The sequence below is a fragment of the Betta splendens genome, chromosome 7, assembly GCF_900634795.4.
Source record: "Betta splendens chromosome 7, fBetSpl5.4, whole genome shotgun sequence".
Lineage (NCBI taxonomy): Eukaryota > Metazoa > Chordata > Actinopteri > Anabantiformes > Osphronemidae > Betta > Betta splendens.
In genome coordinates, this window is record NC_040887.2 from 12,000,614 (window position 1) to 12,027,197 (window position 26,584).

The 26,584-nt window shown below is 41.2% G+C and overlaps 1 protein-coding gene across 6 annotated transcripts in view; it reads right to left on the bottom strand.

The window, feature by feature from the left end:
• Positions 1-1,152: 1,152 nt before the first annotated feature.
• cfap74 (cilia and flagella associated protein 74) overlaps positions 1,153-26,584 on the bottom strand; it is a 29,519-nt gene continuing 4,087 nt past the window's right edge. For 5 of the 6 annotated variants that reach the window (XM_029155031.3, XM_029155030.3, XM_029155033.3 and 2 more), the window contains 30 exons: positions 26,370-26,527; positions 25,999-26,209; positions 25,758-25,913; positions 24,422-24,580; positions 24,146-24,264; positions 20,690-20,756; positions 20,459-20,548; positions 20,137-20,322; positions 19,832-19,952; positions 18,970-19,085; positions 17,290-17,412; positions 17,081-17,202; positions 14,279-14,407; positions 10,190-10,277; positions 8,839-9,012; positions 8,271-8,404; positions 7,880-8,147; positions 6,883-7,008; positions 6,652-6,782; positions 6,326-6,460; positions 5,861-5,970; positions 5,698-5,753; positions 5,288-5,407; positions 4,961-5,116; positions 4,665-4,803; positions 4,280-4,434; positions 2,798-2,930; positions 2,333-2,466; positions 2,029-2,163; positions 1,153-1,812 (listed from right to left, as the gene is read on the bottom strand). In XM_029155031.3, the coding sequence (XP_029010864.1) occupies positions 1,711-1,812; positions 2,029-2,163; positions 2,333-2,466; positions 2,798-2,930; positions 4,280-4,434; positions 4,665-4,803; positions 4,961-5,116; positions 5,288-5,407; positions 5,698-5,753; positions 5,861-5,970; positions 6,326-6,460; positions 6,652-6,782; positions 6,883-7,008; positions 7,880-8,147; positions 8,271-8,404; positions 8,839-9,012; positions 10,190-10,277; positions 14,279-14,407; positions 17,081-17,202; positions 17,290-17,412; positions 18,970-19,085; positions 19,832-19,952; positions 20,137-20,322; positions 20,459-20,548; positions 20,690-20,756; positions 24,146-24,264; positions 24,422-24,580; positions 25,758-25,913; positions 25,999-26,209; positions 26,370-26,527 (4,053 nt within the window). In that variant the 3' untranslated portion in view covers positions 1,153-1,710. Of the gene's footprint in view, positions 1,813-2,025; positions 2,164-2,289; positions 2,467-2,797; positions 2,931-4,279; positions 4,435-4,664; positions 4,804-4,960; positions 5,117-5,287; positions 5,408-5,697; positions 5,754-5,860; positions 5,971-6,325; positions 6,461-6,651; positions 6,783-6,882; positions 7,009-7,879; positions 8,148-8,270; positions 8,405-8,838; positions 9,013-10,189; positions 10,278-14,278; positions 14,408-17,080; positions 17,203-17,289; positions 17,413-18,969; positions 19,086-19,831; positions 19,953-20,136; positions 20,323-20,458; positions 20,549-20,689; positions 20,757-24,145; positions 24,265-24,421; positions 24,581-25,757; positions 25,914-25,998; positions 26,210-26,369; positions 26,528-26,584 lie in introns of those variants that run through there. The other variant, XM_029155034.3, reaches the window with a different exon arrangement.

Genomic DNA, 26,584 nt, shown 5'->3' on the forward strand with positions numbered 1-26,584 from the left:
GAGCTCATTGTCTGTGTTTAGCCTTTTGATGAGGAGACAAGAAAACGAACAGTCCATACAGTGATGTGTGTCGTAAGCTCTAATGTAGCTTAAAGCTATTAAAAGGGAAAAGTATTATAAATAGTAATTATATTTACAGTGATTCCTTTGAGGCAATCACCTCCTAAAGCAAAAAAACGCAAATTCTTGATTTTTTTGTTAAAAGTATTGATTCTTTTATAACTTATAATATGTACTACTATTTATAAGAGTGTTTTATTTAGAAAACCCCCCACACATTGATTAATTTAATATTTTCCCACTGTTCCCATGGTAATGAAGTCATTTCTGCCTTGCTTTTAAATACTGTACACATAACCTATGAATACGATCTGCTCAAACACGAGACAGAATCCATCATTTTTACAATTTGGCATTGCTTCAATAAACTCACTAACTGTTCACATACAGACAGACATGCAGACAGCAGAGCAGGGGCCATAAGTAGCTCTATCTCACAGTATTAGCAAGAGATCAGTGGAAAAATCCGATTAGAAAAAGAGGCAAATTGGCAACACTAATATTGTCTAATATGATCTGATACATTTCATAAAATGAGTGACATTACATGAGGCTAAGCTCATAATGACCTTGCTTTTTATAGGCAGGTTGGGGTACAGTAATCTGATTTAGCATAATCTCCTACAATCTCTGATAAATGCTTACAGCATGAATCTCAGAGAGGTCGCATCCTATTGGTTTGTTTTTAGGCATTACTGACATCTGCTGTTCAGGCGCACAAGGCCTAGTGTTACACCTACGTTCACACAATAGGGAAATTGTCTGAATTTATTTAGTGAAATCTCATCTTTAGGAAAAACCTAACAGTCTATATTTGTATGAATAATGACAGAACGAAACGTAGATAAGAAATACGAACTCTGGATAAGGGTAAAGGCTGTTGTTAGTTACATGTGATTTTTATGATAATTAATGTAGCTGACATATAGATAATTCAATTTTCACAGATATAATCCAGCACTTTTACTATTTTTTCTTATACTTTTGCATCTGAGATAAACCACTGCTAGTAATACTGACTAAATGCTATTCCATTTCAGAAAATAGCTTTTAATTTCCAAAGATCTACAATTGATCATGATCAGAACACACTTAATTTGAAAATCGCTTTACTCATTCACTCTATTTATACAGCACCAGCAGTGCTACAGTGCATCATTGGACTTCACATGGACTTCATCTGCTGGGTTACATTAGCTGACACACCCTTATGATGATATGACACAGCTGCTTTCATGCTATAACACACACCCCCTGGTGGTAGAGTTATGTTCATGCAGTCAAATACGTCACCAGATTTACAACAAATGGGAAAACAGAGCTCTCTAGTCTGTTCCACACTGTTTCACCTCAGCACAAATGCAACAGATAACCTGAAGTTTGGTCATCAGTAAGAGTCACAGCAGGTTGACACAGTTGCATATTTGCTGTACCTTTAAGGAATTCACAATTCTTCAGAAAGTCATATTTCCCCCTTAGTGTTTGTTTACACAATTTGTTTTATCCACATTCAAAACGTGAATTGTTGAAACAATTGATTGTGCTTACATGTCAGAATTAGCATTCCCACATTTAGGTTCAAGAACAATATTCAGATTTTTTAGTGTGTGTGTGTGTGCGTGCGTGTGTGTGATCCAGGCGCTGTGCTCATCAGCCAGAGATGGAGACCAAAGCTGTCAAGGTGACTCTGTAAACATTCACCTCGTCCCCCTTCAAGGTTAAAGGCACAGATGCCTCCACCACCTCACATGGCTGCAACACACACAACCAATTGTTAATGGTCAAGAAGGAAAAGGCAGATTTTGTTTATTTCATTTTAATCTGATTGGTGGTGTCATAAAACAATGTCATAAAACATTTGTTGTTTTTGCTGTTTTCTGAATGGTGTCAATTTATTAGCCAAAATGTTTTATGACCAGGTAACCCATTCTCAATCAATGCCAGTGGCAAAGCTTCTGTGCTTCTTACCTTGTATCCCCTCTGGGGTGTCCATGTGATAGTTATGGTGCATTTCTCGCCTGCCTCTATCATGCCTTTGGTAGGCTCCACATTGAAGCCCTGTAGATGTATGGGCACCCCACTGTCCCAGTAAAACTCACCACCCTGTGAAAAAGAGAAACAACATGTTCAACAACAACAATAATATCCAGCATTATAATGTACTAGTTTCTAATATTTGTGTTGGGCATCGGGGTATGTGTGACGGAGAAGCTGCACATCGGCGTAAACCTTCTGCCTTTGTTGTTTGCACTTCAGTATCAGAGCACGGCACCTTTTTACCGGCCAGTGTGGACCGAATGCAGCCAACATGCAGCTCCCTCACTGCCGGTCTGATGGCACCACCGCTATAACAAGCCTGCAGAGTCACCAGTACAGGGATGCTGGGCTTCCCCATGGCCTCCGTCTCTGAATAGGGAGAACCATGTTAGCACTTTTAAATGTTCCACCCCACAAATGCAAATCATGTCTCCTTTTTTAAATAAAAAAATTACATTTTATCAGCAAAAATGTGTCTCCTTTAACTTTGTTTAATGACCACGCAACACTGAATAGAAGTTATTTGTCAGTGCTTGTGTTTCCGGTTTGGCTAGAACCTTCAGTTTGCTAGAAGGCAGCTCTGAATGTCAATGAATTTGCATGGGATTTGAATTTACAGAACAATATTTCCATGTGGACAATTCATTCCATTAAGTTACATCTTTTCTGTCATGAGTGATGAAGGTGAAGACATTTACACCTGTTAGCTGAGCTTGACTGGTCATCAGTGAAGGCAGGAGCGATTCAATGGGCACCGTCAGTATGTCTCCTCCATACAGATACATGCTATGCAAAGGGACTGCACCCTTCACATTCACCTCAAACACTTTATTCTGACGGACAGAAATGGAGCAGTTTACTGTATCACTAAGTGATTGCAAAGACAAACACTGTGCAGAAAATACAACAGGACACCAGGAGCCTCATTTACAAAGACGTGTACAGTAGATCTCCTTCTAAACTTTGCATAAGTTCCCAGATGTGTCAACCGCTACTACTGTAAGTACGAATCTACCCGTGTTTCCTTCATACGTCCCAATCAACTTAGAGGCGCAGATGATTGAGTTGCACACTCCTCCCATAACAAGCAATATATATATGTTAATTCATTTAAATACAGCCTGTGTCTGTGCAGTACACTGAGTCGGACTGTGTGCAGGTGTTAATGCTGCAGGTTCCGCACAGTAGGAAATAAAAAAATAAAAGCGGTCTGACATGAAGATGGACGTGAAACAAAGGGTGGCCATCCACCAACAAAGTGTCACCAAAACAGGTGGAGGTGAAGGAAAAGATGAACCGACCCCCTGACACAGATCTGGAACCAGTTTCAAATCTGATCTGTCATTTAAATGAATGGATCATCATTAAACCAGGCACCCCACTACAGTGTTGCTGCCTGTAGCTGCATTTACACTACATTGATCAAATAAACATGTTTCCTGTTGACATGTGTCACTTAATCCTGTGGCGGTGCTTTTACAGCGATGTGTCCAGACGATGGCTCAACTAACATCAGGTAAATGCTTTGAAGCGCTTTAATGTTGCCCTGATGAACCGTATGGCATTTGATGCCCTGCTGACATACACAGAGCTGGCAGGGTTCGGTTTAGGGTCCACTCCCTGACCGGTGTGCTGCTCCTTCCGGATGCCTGCGTGGCTGGGACCCTGTGGTCAGCAGCTGCATGAGCGCTGGCTGTGCAGATTCTCACTGTGTCGCGGTTCAAAAACAGAGTCCGCTAACAGATCCTCTAACACAACTAGAGCCATATAGGCATGTATACTAACAGGACTATAACCATACAGGCATATAGTGTTTTATGTGTCTGTTTATGACATGTTTTTATATCCTCTCATCTAACTGCAGACACGTGGCTTTATCGTTTTTCTAAGGTGAGACTAATGATCATTTTTACACAACTGACAATTTCCCTTATTGTCGCCAATGAACAACAGTACTTACAGTACAATAGCTCCCTGGCTGGTGTAAGTACTTTTCTACAGCTATTGGTCTACGTAGATCTACACACATTTCTACTTTACGTAGCTAATCCTCTGATCGTGGGCGTAGGATCGTACTTACTCCAGATTTTTATGCGTAAGTACCCTTCGTAGATGAGGCCCCTGGAAACTATTGCAATCAGGCTGAACTGTGTGGGTTTTGTGTGTTTTAAGTTCTACTCACCTTATTTATGAGTTCTACTGTGAGTCTGTCAGAATAATTGACTGAAGGGTGATCAGGCTGAAAGGTGACAGTAATGTCCTGGCTCTGTCCTGGAGGAATGCTGCCCTCTATTGGCATCACACTGAACACACATAGCCCACTGTAGTTCTGGGTTCCTGTACAGGACATAAAAGATTGGATACTATTATTAGTTTCAATTCATTCACTTGGTTTTGTTTAACCTCGTGACAGTTTTGTGGCTTAAATTGCATTTAGTGAGCATTGTTTTGCAGACATTTGTTGCATATTTGGCCAGTACTACTTGCACGGTCAACTTGAATTTATTCAAGGACATAATGATGCCTTGCTCCCTGGTAAATGAGTCCAGTGGTAAACATCAGCTCACCTACAGTAGTCTGAACCTTAGAGTCTATGTAGCCGCCCAGCAGGAGGGTCACACGGTCAGCTTCATCCTGAGGCGTGGGGGCACAGAGACTGGCCAACAGCACCTTAAAATCCACTGACACAACTGAATTGTTCTGCAACTGCACACAAAGCAGATGTAACGTGATTACATGAACTAAAACAGAACATATGAACTGTTAACAAACTCAGGTCTGATTTTTCTTCAGCTAGAAACCTACAATCGGGTTCTAGTGACTATTATTCTGGGGCTCTGGCCATTGTGCATTGGTGACTGACCTTCAGGACCTGTGAGACACTCTCATTCTTTAACACATAGCCAAAGTCAAGGACGCCTCCAGGAGGAGACAAGGTGACAGCAGGCATCACGCCTTCACCACGCAGAGTCAACGCCAGGGTCATTTTCTTGCTACACACCTCCAGAGTCTCACGGTACTAGAGAACATTGAAAGGTGTGTGGGTCAGCGTTTTCATTGCTGAGAGATACAGTTAACAGTTTAGACAACTGGTCATTTGTTAGTGGGTAAATTTAGAGTACTGATAATAGTGCATGTATATTTCTGGCAACTTTGTCAGCAAATTATCATCGTCGTATCAAACATCCACCTTTTTATCCTGACTTGGACTGAAGGACAGCACAAGAGTGTGCTTTTCTCCAGGTCTTATGCATCTTAAAGCATTAAGTAGTGAAAAGGGGCCATTCATGTTCAGCACTGATGAGCTCAGCTTGAAAAGGGTTAGAGAAAAGTTGCAGTGTAAAGTCATTATTGCCATCACTATTATGTGCAGTTGTACAGTAAGCTGTAATGACTACACTTTAATGTGACTTAGATAAACGACTAATAGCTTTAGAATGCAAAAGATTTGTCATTTATGTCTGGATGAACCCTACAGTTTAACAAATCTCATCAATCTCATATTAAGCAGTATTTCAAAGTAAATCTGAACAAAAACAGGTTGCCTTTGTGTTATATTAAATTTTCAAATAAAATGTTTGCTGTTTGGAGGAAGGATACATCCAAAGACTCCCTTGAAATGTTTTGAATTGTGCATTTTCGAACAATTTTCATGCCTGAAAAATAAATAAACAAAAATGAAATTAGACAGTAAATGTATTTCTAAAACGAAATCGACAGTGTGTGTGGTGACCAAGATCCACTGTAATTGCAAATAACTCACCTACAACCACCTGCTGGAAGTCTATGACACTGCGTCCATTATTGGATAGCACCACTAGGGGAGGCTGCACCGCAAGACACTGCAGCTTCAGATACAGAGTATTGGAGGGGCTGGAAAGATGTTGACATGACAAGCTATGAGTTGAGTCTGGGTAAAGGCTCAGACATTAAAATAAACATATACATAATAACATATAATACATAATAACATATAAACAAACATACGACAGAAGATTGAAGACTGATAATAAACATCATATACTCATATATATAAAAATAAAAAAACAGGCAGATGCAGTTAAACAGGGTCAGATATTGACATTGTTTTAAACATGTCAGATTTATACAGTAGCGACTGCATATTTATTTTCTTCCTGAAGGCATTTTCTCAAATATTTAGGGCCAGAGAGAAAACTGTGAAGAGCAAGATAAAACATACATGGCTGCACTGTTTTATTAGTGTTACCTCCACAGTGGCTGAGCTTGTCTGTCATTCTCTGGAGGGTCTCCATCTGATATGAAGCAGGGAACGACGTACTCGCTGTATCGTTGGCTGAAGGAGTACAGCAGAGAAGCTCTGGCCTTCTCATACGCTTCTGACCTAGAAAGAAAAATATTCCATATACTTATACAATCCCTCCTTAAGATAAGTTGAGAGCGAACTCTGTATTGAGAGAACTCGTAAAATTCCCTTAAGCTCTCTGGAAAAGGTTTTCTCTGTTCTAAATTTCGAAGTGCAAATGGTAAATAAGTATTAAAATAAATATGAATAAGAACAAAACAAACTCCTACCCCGGGAGTATGCTGTCAGGATGTGGTGATTCAGGGAGTTTGTCTGTCTTTGAGTCGTCTGACAAGTGGGCATCCTTTTGGTTCATAGAGGCCTTTTTCTTGCTGGACTTCAGTGGAATCTCTATTTCAGTCTTACAATACATGAACATTATTGATGAGTTCAGACTAAGGGAAGACATATGCAGCTGCTACATTCATGTATAATTTCAGCATGGTTGTGTGCAGTTGTACCTCTTGCTCAGTGTGTCCATTCCTCTCCACCTCCTTCTCACAGGCTTGGTGTAGGAGGCGCATAGCCTCTTCTTTGATCTCCTGCTCTAACAGTCTGGGTCTAAACATCACTTGAACCACACATCTCTAAGATTGAAGGGAGATTGTCAGTGATGACTTATTTATTAAACAGACTTTTAAGGATTCAGCAATATATTGTATATTATATATAATATATATATAATATAATATTAATATTGTAATCGTGCTTTAGAAAGATGCTACGATTGTAATACACAATCACTATACAATCACCCTGATGACTTCTTTATTAAATGTTCTAATACATATTTCAAAATGAATGAATTAGTTATGGGCAGTCTCCTATTTTGGGCTTTCTCTATATTGGACCAAGCAGACCAAGGACAAAAATCCTTCTGTTTTTCAATTGCAGGCTATTTACTGGATTTCTTCCAATAGGAGTCTGTTATCCAAAGGATTATTATTATTTTCTACAAACAGAACGTGAGTATGCAGAAATTGTTCAACTATCACGAACCACAGACATATTTTAACTGTGAGATGATGTTGCTCCCATAAATACCAAAAATAAATTGTTCCATATTTGTACTATAGTCACTATTTACTGATATTGCAGTATAGGCAGTGTAAAATAAAGTAGCATGCATTCATTTTCATTTGGTTTCCAGTAGAGTGCATTGTAACACTAATAAAGCAGCATTTTGAGTCAGTAACAGCTATGATGGCCAGTGTTGAGGTTAATTGATGCCTGTTTTCCATTACTGTAGAAATACTGTAACACTTTAGACTAGGATGACATGCAGGTCTAACATGTAGTTCTCTAGCTAAAACAATGGCAATATTTTAGTTATGAATACACTTGGATGGGTTGGTAAAATAGAAGGTAGCTCCAGTAGTGCCAAAAACATCTCATCTGACTGACATCAGATGAGTTCCCCTTTGATTAGGTGTAAACATGCAATGTTTTTTACTTCACCTCTCCAGGAAGGAGGCGTCCAGCGGAGGGAGCAATGCTGATGTCAGAACCCTCTGGTGGCGCGAAGGAGAACAGTCTGGGTGTCATGGCATCCTTGCCCACTGGAGGAACTGCTTGTTTAAAATGGTTACACTGAGTTTCTTGATTGATCAGGTGAAGTATAGCAGTGCATTTGTCTCCCACTGCCGTGCCCCCAAACTGGATCAAGGAATGTGAGAGTTTCAGTGGAGGTCGGACACCCACTGCTCGGCAGGACAGGAGGAGATCTCTGATGAAGAGGAGTTAGGTGGTTACGGTCTATGAACCTGGTATGTCAACGAGTAAACCAAACCACATCAGCTGTTAAATACAGATGCATGACAATTCATTTACACAAAAATTAAATGTAAACCTGTTTATTCCAGACTTGCAGCATAGTTGGAAACTGTACTTTTTGGCCTTGTTGGCACTAAAAATCAGGTCAATCTCCAGACTTTCCTTTGGGAGCAGTGTACCAAAACCATCATTAGGCTGGACTTCAATGAACTGTAGTGTGAAAACATAGCAAGGGAATTAATTAGGAAATCATCCTAATCCGATTATACTTTAGAATAAGAAAAACAAAAGTACATTTTGATGATTTTGACCGCATGACTGTGTACTGCATTGATATTAATATGATTAATATTCTGTCCAGCCCACAGTTCACAGTTGTGAAGTGTAGTCGATTTAATATTAACTGCTTTTATGCAGAATTAAACCACTCTGAAATGTAATTGTGCCTAAATACGCTTTATAAAAAATCTGAATTGATGTTTTATACAAATCAATCCATCCATTATCTACCGCTTAGTCGCATGCAGGGTCGCGGGGGTACTGGAGCCCATCCCAGCTATCTATGAACGAGAGGCAGGGGACACCCTGGACAGGTCGCCAGTACATCGCAGGGCAACACACAGACAGACAACCATGTGTAGTACCTCTGGAACACCCAAGAAGCCAAAGTCCTGAGGCAGCAGGGACAGGTTGGTAAGGCGAACGGTGCTCTTGACTGACTGGTAAATGGAGCAGTAGCCAAAATCCACATCAGTCGGGTCAAACTGCATATCGGAGGAGGTCACAACTGCATGAACTGTGAAGTGGACAGGCTGCACCTGGAAACAAAACCATGAAGCATCTTATATAAATGAAATCAAAATGTTTTCATGTCAGTGAAGCACATCGTTGTGTTAATAGAAGTGGGTCTTCTCGACCGGTCGGTGGATTACAACGTTACATTTTGTTTGATTGTGTTTTAAGCAATCATTCATAATTTTGGTGATCTAATCTGCATTTGAAAAGCAGGCCTCCTCCCTGTCATCTCTTTTCACAGTTTTATTTCCCAATGTGACCTATCACGTTCTGCCAGTAATCAGCAGATGACCTTGTATATCGGTCTCTGCATCATTGCCTTCCTGGCCGTTGAGGAGTCTGGTGACCGTACAGTGTTGACGTGCTTTCATGCCAGGAGCTCAGGGCTTTGGGTTGAGGGCAACAGCTTTAGTGCTCCACAGGAGCATCCTGGCCCAGTCTTTGGCTGCTCATTACAGCTCGGCTCCCCCACACCACGCTCCCCTCTTTATGCGACAGGAAATAAGGACTGGATGGGGAGTGAGAGGAAGGTGACGCTTTGGCATGAAGATAAACCAGATTTAGATTTACTGGGAAAGAGGACTGGCATCAGTGCAACACGAATGTTTAAGCAGCTGCTCTGTTTTTTAATAAAGGCTGCTTTTCTCTAAGCTTGTTATTTGCCACTTCAAAGGCTTTTAAAGTGAACGTTTAAAGAAAAGGATAAACTTAAAATGAAAAGACATGACACTGGTTGTCAGATTCATCTCAGACCCTAAGAAGAACCTTTTTCTTACCAAGATGAGATGATTTGGTCAGCACGTACAGAAGTTAGAAGAGTATCGGTCATATATAGATGGAGATAATAAATAGCTTCCTTCAGTCAGTAAAAGTTAAATATATATATTTAAATTCATGATATATACTTAAGTATGAGAAAAGAACACATGACTTGTGTTTTCCTTCATACTCATTCTGAGACATTTTAGTGAAACAAATGTGAAACAACCTTTATGGTTGGTTTATTAGCACCCCTGGAGTAAGTGGGCCTTGAGGGTGGGAGATAATTTTAGCGTGTTGCCAGCTAAATAGGTTACAACCTTCAGTGGCTCTGGTTCTGTTAGGGACAAAGTAGGACAAATGCTGTATTGCAAGTTATTCAGACTAGAGCACGGAGAGGTTTACTTTAAAAAAAACTGCACTGTACAGCGTGATACAAACCTGGCCCGCCACGTGCACTGTCATTGGGAACTCCAGGACGCCAGTATCACTGTCGAAGAACCTCTTGGCATCTTTGGATAAGGAGTGTCTGTAAGGGAGGCAAACAGGTCAACACAGCAATCATGCTAAGTGGCACATTCTGGTGAAACATTTTTACATCAACAGAGGTGAGTGAACCCTAATTAGAACCTGAAAACAAACACCTACTGTAAAAAAAAAGGCGACTTTGAAGGTTAAAAATGCTTCTCAGCTCGTTCAACCACAATATTCGAAAGCTGCTGAGCGTTTTAAGGAAAGATAAAGATTCAGACTCTGAAGACCCATTACTTTACTTTAACCCACGACTGTGGGATCGGCTCGCCAGTGAAAGCAGGAGAGATGTAGAGTGCGCCTCCACACTACTGTAGGTTGTAGCCATGGTGATAGGATACGTAAGTTATGATTCAAAAAGGCCCAGTAGTCACGCACAGGCTTATGTAAAAAAACCCTCCAGTCCCTCAACATCCTCCAGTGTCAAGAGCTGCTCTGAGGATAACATACCCCGTGTGTGTGAGTGTGTTTTACTATCATATAAACGGTGGTCAAATGCTGTTTGTAGCTCACATTCAACCCCTCTTCTCAATTACTCACAATGTCTTTGCTCTTTTTTTACAGCTTTTCCTTCCTGTCGACTATCTTCTCTGTCTTTCCCGCTCCACACTGTTAATGCTGGGTGAAGGCTTGAAAGCTAATGCTGTAAATGTCAGTGGTTTTAAGGCTCTTCAGATGTCGGCATTTTTTTTTCAAAGCACTACAACCAAGCCTCGACTTGAACAAATCTGCCCGCTTCAGGTCTGGCTTTCCATACGTCCCAGGCCACACTGCTGTTTTACTACAGCATCCTCAGTGATTCAGAGCTTTCTTACATGCGAAAATCCAAACTCTACACATTTACAAAGAGGAAAAAATCCCTTCATAGCTTGACCAATGAGCTCTGATGATGTATTTAAGGAAGCACTCTTGTTCTGAATGCTAATAGAATCGCTGCTGGAGAGTCACTCTTGAATTAGCTTGGCAGAGCAGAATGGAAAAGCCTAGTGGGACATCGCCAGGCCCATATGTTCAGGAGAATTTTGCGGATGGACAGGGTTTTGGATTTGTCACTGTCCTGCAGATTTGCTTACGCGCTTTTTTTTCTCTGTGGCCAGATTATCCACAGTCTCATCTAAAAGTAATTTAATGACACTTCTGAGATTAGTAGAGGAGATACAGTAATACTGAAATAGTGGTTCTAACTTGGGATTCTATACCAAGAGAGCTGCAATGTCTGTCTTCAAAGGATTTTACCACAAACTAAGGCAAGTGTCTATAATTGAAAAAGCTCAAAGTCAAGAAGTAATAATTATGAAGAGACTAAAACATCATGGGTCAAAAGCAAAGCATGTATTTTATAGGAAAGTTCAACAATTTGTGATTAGAACCTATAAACAGTTTGAATTTCACTTTTATTAAGAAGTGATTATGATAAGGATTACAAAGCGGATTAAAAGGCTTAGGGGTGTTTTAATATAGTAGGAAAATAAAATGAAATGAAATGAAGGTAATAAATGAACTAAATGACCCCAAAAACTGAATCCAATAAACCAAACAGGTGCTTTTTTAAGACTTGTTGCAACCAAATGTTTCTCACACTGGTGTGAGTGATTCGGCTGTGACAGTGGTTCAGTATGTGTGGAGCTGTTCAGTGTAATCTGTAGTAAATCATCTTGTCGTAATCTCCCTTTTATCAGACAGAACTACAGATTTTAAGATTACACCTAAATCGCTCATTTAAGTTTTGCAAATCGAATGAACTCGTCATTCCAGAATTCCACAGACAAACTAAAGAAAAAATGTTCAACTGAATTTCATTTGGAAAGTTTTACTTTACTATTAACTCTGAAACTCATAACTACAGTAGGAAATGGATGTCCAGCCTTCACTACCCCAAGTGGCTGGAGTTGGATTACGTTATTCAATTAGCATATTATACTGTAGTTTTTGTCCTGATTGAAAAGAATAAAATATAAATCACAAACAAATATTTCAGGCTAAGCAAAGTGAAATGAGTCCGTTCAGTCAGATTGTTCTGGGGGTTCTAATGGTCTGTGTAATTGAGATGTATTCCTGTTAGCTGAAGCAGATCACAAACATGTGAACCACTGGCCATTATGCAGTGTATGGGACAATGCTGTTGAAATGTGAAGGGAAAGTGTGGGCTGGATGGTGACAAATAAGAGTGGAGGAAGACAGGCAGAAAGGGATGAGGCAAAGGAAACATGGTTAAGGATGTGGGCAGGTTGAACACAATCCTCCAGAGCAGGAAGGAAAGAATGTGCTCACCCGTCCGCTCAGGAGGGAAGGCAAGAAGCAAACCCCGTGTAAAGAATGAAAGCTATGAGTCATTTTAGGATTCAGATTTAACAGTGTATGTGAGTGTGTGGATAAGGCAGTGAGTGAAAGCAGTGCTGCTAATGAGGATTTGGAAATCCAATCACAGGCTCTCGCTAGGAAGACTTGGCAGTGCCAGTCTAAATGACACACTGCTACTGCATAAACAGAAGCAGACCCATCAAAAATCAACAGATTTGAAGGCGACATCCAACCATGACACAGATGACACATCCATGAACACAGCTTGCTGACATGCTGAAAACGTAGTTATTTTTTTTATTCCCAATGCCATTTATATTAACTGGAGTACATTGGTATATATATATATTTGTCTCACATTATATCAATAATTTGATGAAATTTAAATAATGATACAATAAGGATAATAATGATTTATGTTGGCATTTTGTTGGTTTATGTCAAACCTACAAAATATATCTCTGTAAAAATAAACTATACTTTGAAAAATAAGTGTTTTGAGGAGAGCACAGGGAACCACAGCCTGTGTCGTAGGTTATGTAAGCAGAATCAGGGCCAGTATATAAGTAGTGGTAGATGGTGGATGCAAAGAGTGATGAGAGGAGGATATAGTTAGAGGGGAAGTGAAGAAGAAGAGACTGTAAAAATTGACACAACCAAAGAGGGGCACAGTTAAGCACAGAGGTGAAAGGCCAGAAAGAGAAGTATGAAAGAGTGGGAGAAGATAGGACAGAGGCAAAAAGGAGAGTGAGAGAAGAAGTGTGATGCGATGGAAGGGGGAGGCGGCTGCAACCGAGCTGGTGCTGGTGAACGCTGCACCATCTCAGCCGCGGCAGACGTAATGCTGTACTCTAATCCTCACATTAAAACCTCTGCTGATTCACTAAAGCAGATTACTGGCATTTTCCCACCCCCCCGAGGCCTCTCACCCTGCTAAACGACGACACACATTCCCCTAACTTCCTCGTGCGCGCCGAAATGTCCTTCTGTTATCATTTTCCTCCATCGATATCATGTCAGCTCCCAAAACGCGGTGCTGCCGAACTGTGAGAGGAAAAAACAGTCGGGTGGGCAGAAGTGCACTGGCGCCCACGCTGCGTTTTTACATACTGCACGCCTCTCACATTTGCCCTGGGGGTCCCCTGTCCGCTCTTCTGGCATTCAAACCGCAGTTCAACTGCTGCCTCTCCGTCTAAATATAGAGGCTGTGGAAAGAATTACCATGTCCTTCAAAGTCATTAGAAATCATTATCAGAAGCCTTCAAGCCCCTGCGCTCACAGTGCAGGTGCGTCGAGGCAGCCCTTCATACCTACAGTACTGCTCGGTGCTTGTCTGCAGACTGGTGCCATGTGTTGTCGCTATCAGACAAGTGGGAAGCTGAGGATTGCAATGCTACAGACCATATTTCATCCCATTATTAAGCTGATAGCACAGATGTGTATTCATCAGCAGCTAGCAAGTTGCTAGCTACCTACTATAGGAACCTACTTAAAAGGAGAGTCTGGTGTTTCATGCAGCTTTGGTGAGCAGAGGACAGAATGTCAGCGAGCCTGGCTCTATAAATATAATAGGTCTCCTTTGGAGTGGACAATTTTCATTGGAGGTTGATAGAATCTTAACAAGCTTATAGTCTAAAACAAGATTAGGAATGCTCCAGTGATTCCATTAACATTGCATCCTCCGGGTGCCCTTCTTACCTCGGCGAGAACTTGAGTTGGGCTTTAAAGCTGGATCCAGCCTGGATGAAGCCGGTCTTGGGCAGGACCTCCATGTGTTTTCTCATTTCTGGACACACCTCAAAAGTCAGCCTCAGAGCTGTGCTGGCTCTGCCAAGCAAGATGATAAGATGATGTAAAACATAAGGCATTCATATGAAACACGTCATTACTGATGATTAATACAAATATACATGGACAGTATCGCTGAATCACACAAAGGGTCCACAGGCAGAGAGAAGGATTTCAGCTCCACTTGACATTCAGTGGGTTATGAAACGAATGCCACAGCCACTTGCTGTACTTTACTTGCTAGATTCTTATGATAGTTGAGTTTTAGTTAAGTTTCACATCCCATGAACGCGCAGCAAGGACAGAGAAAACACTTTTGTTTGACTGACACTTAAGGAAATTGCCTAGTACAGAGTGATGCACCAGGTATCACTTAGCTGACCCATTTTCATGGAGCTCCAACAGATGCGTGTGCCAGTGGCTACGAGCTTCAGCTATGACTCGGGCTTGTGATATAAATGGCTCCTCACCTTGGGAATTCTCCAACTCATCCGACCACCATCTCACACCATCTCACACTAACACACCTTCACAAAAAGATGACAGCACAAACATGCTGACAGGCAATGTACTGACGGCTAAAACCACCCCGAACGCTACAAAGGTAAGTGATGAGCACACTGTGACCAAGCATTTATGTTTTGATTCACCTCTCAAACAAAATGACCCACTTTGAAGTGTGAGGTCAAACAGATGGCTGCTTCCCTGAGGCAAGGACTCTCAGGGACACTTGGGAGATTAAGTTGCTATCTCCACTCTGTGCAAATGATAACGTCCAAATTACTCAGGAAGGCATATTCATAGATACATAATCATTTTGGGTAATTAGGCTTTTTAATTAACAGGGGCATTTAGCTGATCTGTTTAACATGCTGCCGGTGACCAGTTTACTTCTAAAGCACATTGGTAAGATTTTTCAATGGTTCTAGTCTAATAGAGATTTATGTCATTGACCAGGATAGTGGAATTGTATCCATAAGCTTCATATGCAAGACTTAATAATCACATTTAATTCAATTCATTTTAGGTCTTCAAATGCTTAGGTACGCATGCAAAGTTTTCTCAGTTGGAGAAAGGAAACTGTTTCAAAAGCAAGGAAAACAACAGTCAGTCCTAGAAAAACCACATTGTACATTAAAACCCTGGTTATTTTTTTGGTAGTATTATAGTGCAAACATGTGACATGGGAGGAGGTCCGGGTGGACAGATGAGTCAGTAGATTGTCTTTGATTTCAAACATGAAGTCATCATCTTGTGTGTGAACAGATTTGCCGACTTGTTGATCACAGTGTTTTGAAGGTGTTGCTCTAAGGAACAAATAATATATTTTGCCCCTATTTTGCCAAGCCCTCATGGCAATGGTTGTAGGCAGCCTTCTCTTGTAATGCAGCATTTTGTGCTACATTATGACCAACTGGACAAACGGTGCATTGTGTATGTAATTGCTCTGTCTAGGAAAACAAAAGACGCAGGTTGACTAAGACACGGTACAGAGAGAATGTTAGAAATGCAATTAACTGTGAAATTGGGGACAGGAGGCCTTGTGAAATTGGTTGGTTGTGTTGTCTGTGGCCTCACATTGGAAAGGGATTCTCAACTCCCCAGCAGGTGCCATTGGAGAATAGTTTAAAAGTCCAGGCTAGAAAAGCAAACAAAAACAACCTGCTGTTCCCCAAAACACAAGCACTGCCAACTGTATATTCCAATCACTGGCTCAGAGGCAAAAGACAACACGCACATTTTAAAGCCCCTAAAAAGTATTTTAATTAGTAGGACCAATATCTGAAACACTGGTTCACATACAAGCGAGACATATTCAATTATGCATTGTGCTGCTTCCTTAAGGAGACGGTGGTAAAATATCTACACATCTGCTCAAAGTGACAAGTTGTATGATGAAAGCGACTTATTGTCTCCTCAAAAGCCTGCCAAGCGATTCCATGTTTAAATTACTGACATGGAGGCAGAGTGACATACTGCATAGTTTACTGGTGCAAGCATTAGCCTTTTCTTAAAAGCTGCCGTTCACACTGATGCTGTCATCAGTGCTGTCACATGTGCTGGTGTGCCAGTGCACCAGATGGCAGTTGTCACAAATCCCCCTCTCCCACATATCCCCCCCCCCACGATGTGACACAGTGACTAGGTGGTGGCCACATGCCTGTAAATGTTAGTGCACCTGGCGTAGTCTTAACATTGTGTGTGCATTATAATGTAACGCTCATAATCATAAAGGATTTACTTTTGTTCTGTATGACTGTATAGACTAAAGAGGATTGTGGGGTTATGAATTGCCCTCACTATCTTCCATTGTTTGGGAACATTTATCAACTAAAACATCTTTTTATATACATACATTTGTTCAATATCTTAATACGGCACTCAGTGCTAAATGCGGTTAGCCAGAGAGCCTGGGCTGGCTGAAAAGTAAGCTGGTCTTGTCAATTTTAAGGGATTTTCCATGAGCCGTTTTCTGTGAAAATGCCTGCTTTGGCAGAAACTGAGTATGTGAGGGCGTTTTAGTAGATAAGCCAGCATGCTACATCAGCAGTCCATCCCACTTTATTCACCACTCGGCTCCGAGGATGTTTGTGAGTATGACAACAAACAAGATGGTACATTACTTGCACCACTTATTTCTGCAGTTAATTAATTTATATAATAAAAAAGGTATATTTTTTCAAATCGGCCATTTCAGGCTTCGGGACCCACCTGCTTTGCATTGTGATAACGTCTTGATATACAAAGTCAAACATGCAGATCTTCAAGTCAATGTTGGGCTGAACGACCCACACAGGAATGCTGACTGCAACACCCCTAACCTGGATGAGTATCTGTAAAAATCAACAAGTCTTCTCAGAAAATAACTAATAATAGCTGTATAATATTTGAAATGCAACTATTTTTACATTCTGTCTTACTGGTTTGCTGGATATGTTGGAGCACTTGATTTGGAAAGTCAGTCTGGCTTCTCCTGGAATAGTTGGAGTGAAAAAAACCTCTAGGTTGATGCTCTGGAAAGGTCCTATCTCCCCCTCTCTCACCTGAGAGAGGATATAAAGAAATATAAATATATTATATAAAAGTGAAACTTAATTTTAGTAATAAAACCAGTGGCAATGCAAAACTAGACAGAGCCTCCGCATACAGCTTCAAACTGCAGTGAAAGGTGATGTGAGTCATCATTAAAGTTTGAAGGTTGTGAGAGCAATAACACAAAAGTAAGGACAGTAACAGCAACTGTTATGGCAAAAATTGTCCCTTCTTTATTTCTATGTGTCTTCCTTATTTCTATGCAGTTATTATATGATTTATGACTTATGTTCTGCAATTAATATTTTATGTTTTGTCTTACTGTATGCATTTGACATTTCACCTAGATTGTTCAATGGTTGTCTCTGCCTGATAGACTCTCAACTCTAGCTCCCAAACCCAAGGTCGGGGAGTTGTGTCTCTGTCTGTTGAGACTTGGTGCTCCTTTCTCACAGATAGTTGGACGTCAGCAATGCAGGTGTGAGAATGTAAATATCTTCACACACACTGCGACAGGGAGGAGATGGTGCATGTAATTTGATTGGGTTAGAAAGACATTCCACCCTAGTCGGACAGAGAAGCTAAAAGGCAGAAGCAAATTGAGGATCGTGGGCTCTTTGCATCACACCTTCGTGGTGTGTGCACTGATCTCCCCAGCTGGTTTTTGGTTTGTTGATGTGCACGATCAACATCCATGCTTTTTATTTGCTTTCCCCATTATTTTTATTTTCTTTATTATTTCAATAAATCGCACAAAAGGACAACTCTCTCTCATCTACTTCTTTATGGAAAATTTCCACCACAGCAACCTGCTCAAAACTGTGAGACCAAGATAGTATGATGGATAATCCAGAATTTACCCAGACTTCAACCGTACAACGTTGTACATCAGTCAAAATGACAATGATCGAGCTGCAGGCACAAGCAATACACACCACCACAACAAGCACAGAGGGAGAGATGATGCACCATTAACCTCCGCCAGAGAGAAGTAATGAACCCTGAACAAATCCAGAACTTCACAGGGGCCACAAGGCACACAAATTGTCACTGCGACTAAAGTCTCTTACAGACGGTGCTAGTAATGTGTCTCTTTATAGAGAGCAGAGGGACTGTGTCTGTTCCAGCTTAACAGCAATTAATGCCGAAATGTTTTCAAGGGACAGTTTTAATACAAGCAGCTGGAGGAGTGATGATGCTGTTCATTCAGTTGTTGATCAAGACTTCACTCAAAGGACAGATGGACATCAAACTTGATACGGATAGTTATGAGCAATATATTTCCCCAATAGTAACAGATACATGGTGTACTGACACTTTTGGGCCCCATAGAATGATGATAACATTTGGCTTGGCTATGCTTGTGCATTTCCCCCTTTTTATTCTAAAGATGGACTCAAAAAAAAAATACTTAACTCCTGCTGTCATTTTCTTTTTAAAGCCAAATGTATTTGGCCTATGGTAAAATCAATTATTAATTAATTAGGCATGCACTTCTAAGTACTTTCATATTGGACGGAAAATAAAGTGTTATTGTGAGACACAGTGTCTGTGACTCCAATACTTACATTTCCTAGAGTGAGGTCATTGGAGTCTGAGGAGCTCTCGTCTACCTGGGCATCAACATTAATGAGCGTACAACCATCAGTAATAGCTCCTGGGTCTGCAGCTGAAGCCTCTGACACTACAACACACAGCCACACACGGCAAAACCGGATCAGAGGTGGTTTGAGTCTGCTCCTCAGAGCTGCCAACCCCTCAAACACAACAGAAGAACAGCACTGTGGACGCTGTAGTGGACAGAAGAAACATAACATTTCAATAACTGCTAGCTGAAGTTCAGAAAGCAATGTCAGCTACTGTATGTAGAAATGTGGCCAAGATCAGACACACTTCCTCAATTGTTGCAAAAAAACTGAGACAGAGACACTTCAACACTGTATTTCCAAAGATAGCGGAGTAGAGGCAAAGACAGAACAGCTTATCAAACCATCAGTGGAGGAAAGTGCTGAGTGCAGTGATGAAGGACAGAAAGGAAAAAAAACCTCCCTGTCACCAGCTGGGAGAGCAAGACGAACTCTGTGTGTGTGTGTGTGTGTGTGTGTGTGTGTGTGTGTGTGTGTGTGTGTGTGTGTGTGTGCGCGTGTGTGTGCTCCCTTTCTTTTGTTCTTCAAGAACCAAATGTCCCAACATGGATAGAGAGATGAGGAAAATGAACCACAATGAGGCATTTTGTCAGTCCTCCCATCTTGTATTTCTGTTTTAGGAAACAATGTGACCTATAAATCTTGCTGAAATACAAGTATTCTGCACAGACAGCACTAACGTTCGACACAAGTGGCTCTGTGAGGCTGCATTTAGACACAGCGGTGCTCTGCGGGGTGAAAAATGACATTAAATGATTACTCTGCATACGTATTAAAGCTTTACCTGGCTGCTGGTGCTCTAACTCTTCAGAGAGCGGCTGAGTCTCTTGTTCTGGTTGGAGATCTCCAACATTCACGGATGCAGAGCTCTTATAGTCAGAATTTGTGCTTTGGCTCTTTGTTTTCTATCAGCCAATAAAACACAAGCATTCACCAGTTTAAGACAATAAATAATAATTTATATGACTTAAGTCTTCTGACTCTGTATTGTGAACTGACTAAACATTTTAGTCATGCTGTGTTAATTTTGTCGGTAGCTATAATGACATTTACATCACCATCAAGGAATGTTCAACTTGACTGTCTGACCTGGCATGTGTTAGCAGAGATCTGGGATGGCATCTGGACATGGCTAGTTTCTGGACTGAGGCGCGTTGAGGTGTCCAGGCTGAAGAGCGTGGCCAGTGCGCCTTTGTTGGTCAAGGTGATCGTCCGTGAAATTGTCTGGCCAACCACGTGCGAACCAAAATCAATGAACTGACTGTCAACCTGCAGCTACAGTAGAAAAATAATCAGCACATTAGCAGTGAAAAGTTGCCACCTCCAGTTTCACATTAATATTTCACGTACATATTAATCAATAGCAAGGCAAGACAGTTGCATGCATGCTAATTGTTTTTAATGACCTCACCTCACATTTCATTGTGGTGCATCTGACAGGCACAGAGAAAGGACCCACTGCTGATGCAAACTGAATTTCTCCTTCCAAATCCTCATTGATCTGCAGAAATCAGACAGCTGATTGGTTTGGTAATTTATTCTGATGAGTTATTCGATAAAAAAGAAAACAGAAAGATAAAAATGACAAATGTTTAAATGCCTGTGGTGCAAGTGTAATAAGAGGAGGAGTTAAGCAACTAACCATGGGCTGGAAAACAGCCTGTAGATCACATGACATGCCAGTAGCTAAAGACCCAAGAGGCTTGAATCTAAAACACAAACCACAAATTATTTATGGATAAATAATGATGACTTAAGTAGATATTACAGTTATGAAGACAGCGATAACATTGCTTTAAGTATAATATGCTATTTGCTTTTTTAAAAGCAAAAGCTATGTTTGTTTGTGAGTTGCTACATTAAATGACCTCTACAGTGAGCTAAATGTTTCACAGCTAAATTGTATATATCACACTGCAAACTTTACAAGACTCAGAGTAATTATTACAACACAAAGGTTGTGTATCTCATGTTTAAACCAACTCTAATGCTGCCCCCAGGAACTTGACTAGTTGCCACCCCTCCAGAAACTCAAGAGGACAACCCGATCAATACGGATCTACAGTAGAAGCTGCCAAGGCGGGCAGAATTCTTAAAATTCAATGTATAAAATCCATAAACTTTCAACTGTCAGCATAATTAAAAGCAGCTGGAGTTACAGAATAGAGCGAATGCTTGTGGTACCTGTTAGACCTCAGTAGTGTTATCCTCTTAAATCTGTGCAGTAAGTCAGTAAGTTAAGGTGCATCCATGAAAGAGAGGCAGCTCAATATGTGAGTAATGCCATGCATGTAACTGCACAGTACATTTAGCATATGTTTAAAACAGTTCAACCAAAAGGTTTTTGGGAATTTAGTCAACTTCTGTTAAACATAAGACACTAAATGGCTCAAGGCTTTTCCACAACAATATTTTTATGCTGGACAGGACTATTACATGCTGCCGTTGGTTCTGCACAGTAGAAAGTAGCAGCACTAAGTTGAGTCAGTTAGATTGTTTACAGGCAGTCGTTGCTCCTGTGGTGAATAAGGGTAGAGAGCTGGCTGAAGGCTGCATCCAGCTCAACACTGCATGGCCTTTTTGACAAAAGTTTCTTTTGCCTTTTTCAGCCTTTCCCAGTTCTTTCTTAGTTTCACGATAGGTGGTGTTAAAAGGCGTGAAGGAAAATAGAACAGTTCACTTGGGAATAAGTGAGGCAGTGCTTAAAGAAGCCGACTATAGTCCTATATAAAGTGATGCAAACAAGGCCATCCCGTACAGTAGATCCAGTGCAGCACGCTGAAGTGATGAAGCGTTGCAGTTTGGCTGATACAGTAAATCAATAACCACTCTCAGCATATTATTCAGGTTAGCCGTCACACTCGTAACTACTTGTAAAATCTACAGTCAAGCAGCTAAACTCTGACCTGACGAGTGACTATTATCTGTGTAATCTCTGAATTTATTTGAAAGAAGTTACATTTTGTTCTAGTTGTTGAGCTTGTTCTACAATATTATACACAATTCAATTTGTAGCTTTAGGAACTTTATGAGGGCCATGGCTGACACGTTTCCATAGGTATTTAAACTATAAAACCCATTTTATACGACTACATCCACGGCTGACGTGACCCAACCAGAAGATCTCCTCCTTTTTGATTTTTATCTCAGCTTGTCTTGAGGGTTGCTTCTGAATTTGGAAGCTCCTTAAGCTCTGGCATTCATCAAGTTCCACAGGCTGGATGCAAAACCGAAAAATGGACGAAGCTGTAGGTGTGATTGCACCCTCGGGTTGTGTTGAGTAGTACTGTTTCTACCACAGCTCTCTTCTTTGTCTAACAAAACACAAACCATAGAAGGGTGCTTTCCTCTCTACCAGTAATTTGCAGTACGTGCTAAGAAGTGACACTAATTGCAAAAACACTGTTTATATGCAATGGCTTTTACCAGGTCTGGCAAGCCTGGGCTGTTGTTGTTTTAGTCCCAATAGTGAAAAGATACAGCAGAGCCTATTCTGGCATGAATGCACCTACGCTGGGTGGTGGGTGTAGAGGGATGAGAAGCAATTTTTAGAAATTCTGTGGGCGTAGAGGGAACCATGGACTGGTGTGAAAAAGCCCAGTGTGTTCCTGGTTTATGTTTCTCTCTCCTGTTGTGCTAATGTTTTAGCTGTAAACCATGTAGGCTTTGCACTTGTCATGTCTGAGCTCAATATTGTAGGTGTTAATGAGTGAAATACCAGCAGGTTTTGCACACAGCCGAAGGGGGTGTACACCAGTTACTGTGAAGGAAGCAGGTGAATATATCAGCATGTACTGTATGATTCAGTTTTGAAATGCCACTATTATGGTGACGAATACAGCTAAACAGTGGTTTCCGAATAGCTTGTAAAAATGTGCAAACATTAATTTTTTTAGCATTTAAAGGCAAATATGTGATGGAAAAAGAAAAGATAGTTTTGTTATTTTGGTTGGAAATAGTGTGTGCACGGATGATGGACAATCTAAATTGTACGCAATAAAGCCAATGTGACAGCTTCCGCTCCAGTACAATGACAGCATTATGAAATTATATAATATTTGCTGAAGACTTTAAATAATGAAGGAACATTAGCTTTCCATCACCAACATTAGGTACTGATCCAGGCCTTTCAAATCAAAGTTATGAACCTCCTGTATCACCAGGTACCTTGGATTATTTGAAAAACTGACTGAGGTATCATCACTATGGCAAATCCTTCTTTGAAGTGACTATAAATCTGTAGTTCAGCAAGACGGCTCAAGAGTTCAGTAGGTTTTAAGTTGACTCTGCTGTTGCTGGGGAAACTCTTCAATCAGGCAGCTAGAGATGGTGGGGAGCGGAGCAAAGTGGTACATCAAGAGTGACCTGGAGAACGACACCAGCCTGCTCGGCCTGTGGGCTGCTGGCAGGCTGAGAGAGGAGATAGCAGAGACAGAGACTGACTCACTGAGCTGAGTCTCATAAGAGGAGCTGTGAGCGTGGTGATCTAAGCTGGCGTCCATATGTGGGAGGACAGGCTTTGCTTTCATGTCCTCTCCATCGTCTTTTAAAATGACAAGAAGTGGTTGTGTTGAAATCCTGAGTGGTGCAACACGGGCAGATGTTTCTGTGATAACTGAAGCAACCTATAGTGGTTTCATGGGATGGTTCTATAAACATATTTACCTCTAGTGTCGTCACAACAGAACAACATTGCACCCAAACTAGATTATATATTTAAAATAATTACATCACCATCAAGCATTGCAATTGAAAAACAGTTTGAGTAACTAAAGTCACTTTGGTCTCCTATTATTCTTATTCCTGTCGTACACATTTAATTTATAGGTGTTCGTCTTCAGGTGCGACAACTTGATTTTACAACAACTTTATACACTGGCCACTGATTGCTCCCTCAGGACATAGGGTTAAATGCAAGAGTCCAATTAACAATTAGATGTGATAATGACCAATATAGCCATTCTTTCTTGAGTTTAACTTAACGTTTTATCTGCAGTGTAGTGCAGTACTAAACATGCAGCTGGATGCGTTGATGCTCTCGGTTCATTTGCAGTTTAGTAAGGCATGATTACAGATTCTGACAATGTGGAAATCTTACTTGATAGAAATAAAATCCTTCAGCTGCGCAGACAGCCCGAGCAGCTTGCAGTAGTTAGTCACGTGGCTGGTGTTCGTCAGGACGATTTTCTTCTTATACATTTTGCCCACTTCAAAGTCCTAAAAACAGACATTTCAAATGTGTGAAGCATTTGCATTCACTTGCTACAGAAATCTACCAGCAAAAGCTAAATAATAAAAACACTGTCCATCCTTGTTCCCAGGGGTTTTTATACTTGCAAGGGTGAGGAAGTGCTGGAGTCACAAGTTGTGGTACCTTAAACAGGATGACACCAGGCTTGCTGATGAACGGAGCCCCCGCCAACTCTGTTCCATGAGCTTTCTTAGTAGACTTGTGGATCTTTCCACTCTGCACTGCAGGCTCTTCCTGATTTATGCCTCTCAGGTTTAATGTATTCCTCTCATCCAAGAGCTTCTGTAGCCACACATACACACACACACAACAGCCGCAATCAGTACTGTACACTAGAAATGTAATGGAGCTTGGACTAAGATGAAAAGTTCTATGTACTGTAAAAATGCATCCAGTGACAATAAAATATAAGCAAAATAATAATGTTGAAACATGTGTCTCTTGTTTTAAACAGTTCCTCTGTTTGTCTGCAGTAGGTCACAGTGCACACAGTATGGTACACAGTATAAGTACAGTACAGTAACAAAAAAAGTTCAACACTCATTGCTGGTTTGAACAAGCAACAAAAGAACTAATTAACTGTAGATTTAAGGCTTTGGTTGTTTTTGCCCCCCTCATGAATCATTGCAATAACTAAGTTGCGTTGATTTGCTCCTCTAGGGGTCGAGCCGCAGCATTTAATGAGGGGGCATCCATCTCATTTGTAAGTTAGGAAGAGAGAGCGATGACTTCCAGTCCACTTGTTACTTGCTTAGAGCTGTAACGCCACGCTCGCTTGGAGACCTCAAAGGGGTCAGCACAATGAGAAGCGATGCCTGTCTCCGCTCGTTTAGATTGTGGAGGGTTTACAAAGAGCCAGCTCACCTCTGTGGCAGCGAACCAGAGAAACGCCTTCCTCTGATAACAAGGAAGAAACAGCCCTTGAGCAAGCGCAGAAATAGTGCTGATGTGATTGGCATAATGGAGACTAAGTTAATTAACACTAGATGATGGCAGTCATAGTCATGACAATGGGAAGTGCTTACCTACCCTACGACCTGGGCTAAAATGCTCTGACTGTTTTAGTGTGTACAGTGGGTTGCCAAAGGGACTCAGCATGCTGTATGATAGTGTCCTAGTATTACAGTACTCATGACACACTTTACTTTGTAAATGTGATACGTAAGCTGACCAGTACGTTTTTCCCTGGTCCTAACATACATTTATAAACTACAGTATTTCAGCTGCTCATACGTGTGTTGTTTATATCAAACTTAAGCAAAGTGTGTGCTGGCGTACAGAGACATTATTTATTGAACATGCTTTCAGGAAATTCATCTGCTCACAGAGATGCAGGAAACACAACCACAGAAAAAAAAGTGCCTGCTGTGTTTGGAACATGATTTATGAGTGTTTAATTTTAGCAGCTGGCAGGGATTGGCTTGTAGTTGGCAGTGGCTGTTATTACAGGGTACTGCACCTTGGAGTTCTGCTCCCAAAGCCCAGAAAACTCAGGCTCAGCAAGACTGTCAGGAAAGCTTTGGTGGTCCACTTCCTGGAGCGTGGCTTCCTCCAGGTCCTCGATGTCAAAGGAAGTTGATGATGTGGCGCTGATGTCACTAAACTCTCTATATTGCTGAAAAAGACACGCATTGGCTCGTAGCTGCTCAGATCTCTTCATATTGATTTCACGACTGCCACACTTGTTATGAACCACTCACAATTATCCTCTCCTCTGTGAATGATGGTGGGCTGGGGTTCAGGGAGTGCCAGAGCTTCTCTCTCGCCCTCTCCAAAGAAAGGAACTTGTCAGTGACGGGGGGCTTAGGCAGCAGTACCTGCTGACTCTTTCTGGTCTTTAACAGCTGCTCCTCCTGAAGAATCTTTGCCACAATCGCCACCCTGTTTGACTTTTGCTTCTCCTCAAATTCCCTAAGAAGAGCAAATCAACAGCTCTGCATTATAGTGAAATGGGGTCATATTTTCCTTAGCACACAGTAAGAGAAAACACCCACACAGTGCTGCATGGAGTGGGAGTGGAGGACATGCACGTGGGTTAGGAGGAGAGGAGGGGGGGGTATAGAAGACTTACGCCTGTTGTTGCTTTAGCCTCTCTAGTTGTTTCTGTTGGTACATGTGCTTGGTACTGTTGATGCCTTGAGCCTGCAGAGATTGTCTCATCTCACTCTGTTGCTGTTTTGTCTTCTGGGCATTTGCGTTCACTCTGCTTTGTCGAACCCGTAAGCTCTCCTAAATAATAAATACAGTAAGCAATAGCAGACCAATAACATTATAGACGACAAAATA